Consider the following 4,942-nt stretch of genomic DNA (forward strand, 5'->3'; position numbering starts at 1 on the left):
CCTCCCCTCCCTCGCTCAACAACACTCGTTGCCCCTTGCAAGAGAAAATAACGCATGACTATACGGAACGATTCACTCAGCGAAGCCCCCCGCGCTTGCTCGGGTCCGCCCGGACAACATATACTTTACTAGGAAACTCAGCTCGGCGCGCAAGACACATACATAATTGACAGGGTCTTGTCCACCTCGTGAGTCACTAATCCCAACGTCAGGTCATCGCGCACGGCGGCGTGGCCTGGCGTGGCGGCCCCGCGCGAGGCGTCTCGGCGTCGGAGTCGACCTTGACCGTCAGAGCCGGGCGGGCGGTGCGGCGGGGGCGGGGCCGGGCCGAGCGTCCACTCCACCGCGGTTAATTCGCCAGGAAACACCCCGTCGAGCGCGGGGCCCCGCTCCCCGCCGCCCCCGCGCCGCCTCCCGCTGCTGCGCTTTGATGAACCCGGCCGAGTCGCCGGCCGAATTTCTCATACTCTGCGACGCGACGACGACCGCGCGCTGCCCGCGAGGCGAGGCGAGGCGAGGTGCCGCGCTCCGGCCGCGCCTGTTTAGGTCCCGTCTCGCGAAGAGGAGTGGAGTGGAGAGTGCGGAGCGGGGAAACAAAAGTGAATTTATTTTCCCGCTGCATTGTGTGGGGCGTCCTTGCGCGCGCGGCGGCGCACTTTGCGTTCGCCGTCGTCGTCGCCGCGTCGCCTTCATCATCGCCGTCGAGGAAGCTCGTCGTCGCTTCTCCGAAAGCCTCATCGCGGAGACCTGCAAAACCGCGTCTCCTCTCTATGAACGACAAACGGACTGACGACGCCCCCCCCCCCCAGATGCAGAATCACTCACGACCCTCAGCCGGAAGCGGAGCGGAGAGCTGAGCTGCGGCTTTGAGGCGGACTGTACCACCGGCTAAACTGCCGTGCAAGTGCCTTTGCGTGCGCGGTGACCGGGCGTGTTGTTAGCAGACCAGTGATGGATCTGCTGGTAGTAAAGAAGGAACACATTCCTGTATAGACAATCCCCAAGACGGTCTCTACCAGAATGAAAAGTCCCCCCAGATCGGGCGCTTGCGTGTTGAGTTTTCTATTATTTTATTTTTAAACGTAGGAAAAGTCAGGGAAAATGAAAATCCCTCTTGCTTTGTCGCTGAATTTGTGATTCTCCTGATGTGCGCCAACGCCGCCCTGAAGGCGTCCCTGCCGCACCGCGGGGCCGGCGCGCCCTGAGCTGGAGCTGATAAGCGCGAATCCTAACGGGGCCACGCGCGTCGCGTCGTGTGAGATGCAAAGTGCCGCGCGTCGGCCGCACGACGCGCTGCTCAAGAAGAGCCTGGGGAGGCACGCAAGCGCTCGGCGTGTTAGTACGTACGTCCCTTCTTCCGCAAACAAACGCTTTTATTTAAACCTCGTGCGCGGTTGTTATTTTTCTGCGCCTTCCTATTTTACTTTTTTTTTGTACCCCGGCCTCTCCGCGACGCGTTTTGCTGTTTTCTGCTGGCCCTGCGTTGAGGTCTCGGCACGCGCGCAGGGCCCCCGCGCATACCAATGCGCCGCGCGTATGACGGAGGGACAGGCCTGCTCGCCTCGTTTGTCTCCGGGGGAGACGACGACGACGGCGACGTGCGTCCGGGGGCAGATTTACTGCAACGACGTGGATGCGCGAAAACTCTAGCCGCTTTATTCTGAACAAAAGAGGGGCGCGCGCAGGGAAAGTGAAAAGTCCACTCGCGAGTCCACTGGCACATACCTGCGGAGGTGCGTGAAATGTATGTATGATAGGAAAAAGAGGGGGGGCTACTGTTCTCTAGAAGTGCAGCTTGGCTCAAGATCCGGAACGGCTCATCCCTTACAACTCGGTTGTGCCGACCATGCCCATGGAGGCAGCAGGCGTGGCCCCGCATGGCCAAAACACACTCGCTGCGACGCGCGTTGTGAAACAGGCGCGTGTCCCCGCAAGAGAGCGCGCCCTTGCAGCCCCTCCCAGCGCACCTGCAACACCTGCAGGACTGCAGCTGCCGGGCGCACCCTCCAGCACAGCGTGTTTGGCTGTTGCACCGCGGCTCAAGCACGGGCCAAGAGGGGCGCAGGAGGATACGCCATTCTAACTCCAATAAGATTCTGCAAAGCAGGGGTCTTACTCCCCAACGATTCCTTCCAATTCCAGGCTCTCCACCTTTTACCAATTCCTCCATGTACAAGTCGCCCGCCTCTCCTCAGTGCGGGTCTTTCTCCAGCACAAACCCACAACATTTCTCATTTCTCCAGACCTTTCCCCGCCCTATCCTCGCCCTTTTTTTCCACGGCCCGTCCCATCTTTTGTCCGCCCGTATCGCGTTGTTTATGTCCCCTGTTGCGCCACGGGCCCCCCGACGACGACCTGAAGGGGGAGACACACACAACATTGTGTGGGTCGGACGAGCGAGCGAGCGAGCGCACACGTCATGTTTCGAAGGGAGACACGGCAGCGGGGCGAGGGAGAGAGAATGTCCAATATAATAGTTTTGGAGGGGCATCCGCCTTTGCTGCTTCCCTTTTGTCTCTCGGTTACGCGTGGAAGTGCGCGCGCGTGGTGGCGCGAGGGGGGAGGGGAGCAGGGGGCGTCTCGCTGTAAGTGTTGACTGGCAGAAGTTCTATGTCGCCCCCTCCTTCTCTAATAGGGGACCCTAGACAGTAGAGGACATCTTCGTGAACATACATTCTTATTGACGATGTGATCAGGAGGCAGGGCAGTCACCAAAATGTTACACAGTTTTCCGCCTGGTCCTAACCCTATGCGTGAAAGTGTGCGTAAGTCACACCGAGCAGCACGCCGGCCAGTCGACGCCCCCTTTACGTCGTACAAGCCTTTACGGTGACCCTTCAGTAGCGCGCCGCCGCGCCGTGCCGCCCTCCTATCAGTTGCCGGCGCGGCAGTAGGGTCACTTTCTCCTCGGCGCCGTCCTTGTCGCACCCGCGCGGGCCGGGCGGCGGCGGCGGGGGGACAGAGAGAGATAGAGAGAGACGGACGCCCTGCATTTGCATGGCGACCGGCAGCGCATCGCGCATTATCTGTAATTACCGACAGGCCTGCCGGGAGTGTACTCACCGCGGACACCTGGGTCACGCCGTTGACGTTGGTCTCGAAGGCCCACTGCGCGGCCACGGTGTGCGTGCACTGCTGCGACGTGAGCGAGTCGACGCGGCCGAGCAGCTCGCGGAGCTCGCCCTCCGGGATGAAGTTGGGCGGCGGCAGGGGCCGCAGGGGCGCGCCGTCGGGGCCGGTGGAGCCAAAGCCGCCGGGGCCGCCGTCGAGGCCGAGGGGCCGCAGCAGCGGCGCGTCGCCGTTGAGGCCGGGGCCGTTGTAGCGGTCGCGATCGCGGTCGCCCGGGTAGGACGACGCCGGCCGAGGGGCGCCCGGCAGCGACGGCGACGGCCCGTTGATCTGGTCCTGGCCAACGTCGCCGAACAGGGTCTGCGGCACCCGCGGCCCGTCGTAGCTCCGGCCGCCCGCGCCGCGGAAGTTGGCGTCGCCGTTGAGAGGTGGGTAGCGGCCGCCGCTCGCAATGTCGTACGGCGGCCGGCCGCCGTTGGACCGTCCTGCCGCGTCGAAGGGCTGCTGGTTGATATCGCCGAACGGCTGCTGGCGTGCGTCGTACTGCCGGTTGAGGCCAGCGTCGAAGGGCCGCTGGCTGACGCCGTCGAATGGCCTCTGGCTGAGGCCGTCAATCGGTCTCTGGCCCAGGCCGTCGATCGGCCTCTGGCCGTCGAACTGGGAACGGCCGCCCACGTCGAACTGTCTGTTTTGGAAGCCATCCCCGGGAGGGCGGGCCGTCGTCTGTCTGCCGGGCAGGTTGCCCAGGTCCACGAAGTTGGGGTCGAACTCCAGCTGCGCCGCGGGTTTGGGCGCGGGAGCTGGCGCGGGTGCGGGCGCGGGGGCTGGGTCGGCCCGCACCACGGCCAGCGCGGCCAGCAGGAGCGCCAGCGACGTCATCGCCTGGCGATAGAGTCCTCTGTTAGCACCACGCCAACCTCTGACGCCCTACTTACGACCGCAATCCACGCCAGCTGCTGGAATCCCCTATTCACACTGCCCCTAACCCTTGATTCTGTATACGGCCGGCGGGAGCCGTCCGTGTCCGCTAGCTTGTTGGACCATAGCCCAACCTTTCCTAACCTCGCATCTGTCCGACAGCTGCAAGGGTCGCTCTATATTGCTAAATATTCTTTCCACCCTTCTCTCTTTCTGTTTTACTTGGCAGCATATCCCCGATAGTTGTCCTACCGCAACCTGTCCGCTGGTGGCTGTCCGCCCCCTTTGCAGCTGTGAGGTTTTCCCTAACACCAACCCCGGGACCTGTACGCGTAGCCGCTGCTCTACCCCTGCACCTGCCCTGCCCCTACCCTACCACTGCACCTGCCCAACCCCTGCACCTGCCCAACCCCTGCACCTGCCCTACCCCTACCCCTGCACCTGCCCTACCCTCGCACCTGTCCGTGACACGCTGCGTCTGGACAGTCGCCTCTCCAGGACGCGAACAGCGGCGCGCCGCCCTGGACCAGCGGGGGCAGCTCGGCCGACATGGCTGCGCGGACTGAGCCGTGCCGCTCCGCTCCGTATATCGCGGCGCCTCGGGGCGGGTGGATTCAGCGCCCGGAGGATCGGCCGGTGGGGGAGGTGCGTACGTGCCGGCACGAGCCGCCCGCCTTTAGGCCGCATCTCACATACAATGCGATGTGTCGCGGTAGTTTGGCGTGGCGCGGCGCGGCCTCGAGGACCTTGTGCAGCGGTAGCAGCGCGCGGCGGCCGGGGGCCGGGGGCCGGGCCCACATGGTGCAGTGGCGGGGCCGGGCCTGGCCTTCCGCGCGGACACACCGGCGGGGTCCCACCGACACGCCTGTCTGCGCGCCAGGGAAGGCGATGCTGAGCACGCTCCCTCTCGAAAACATCTCAAAGCGCTCGCGGACGGGCCCCGGCCGAGCCGAGG

The 4,942-nt window shown here is 64.2% G+C and overlaps 1 protein-coding gene across 1 annotated transcript in view; it reads right to left on the reverse strand.

Annotated features, from left to right (window-relative positions):
* Window positions 1–3,950, reverse strand: part of LOC113212059 (angiotensin-converting enzyme-like) — a 98,098-nt gene extending 94,148 nt beyond the window's left edge. Inside the window, exon 1 of the mRNA XM_052266956.1 lies at window positions 3,064–3,950. Coding sequence (XP_052122916.1) covers window positions 3,064–3,948 — 885 coding nt within the window. The 5' untranslated portion in view covers window positions 3,949–3,950. The remainder of the gene's footprint in view (window positions 1–3,063) is intronic.
* Between the last annotated feature and the right edge of the window lie 992 nt (window positions 3,951–4,942).

The sequence above is a fragment of the Frankliniella occidentalis genome, unplaced genomic scaffold (genome assembly GCF_000697945.3).
Source record: "Frankliniella occidentalis isolate FOCC.00 unplaced genomic scaffold, Focc_3.1 Scaffold44, whole genome shotgun sequence".
NCBI classification, from domain to species: Eukaryota; Metazoa; Arthropoda; class Insecta; order Thysanoptera; family Thripidae; genus Frankliniella; species Frankliniella occidentalis.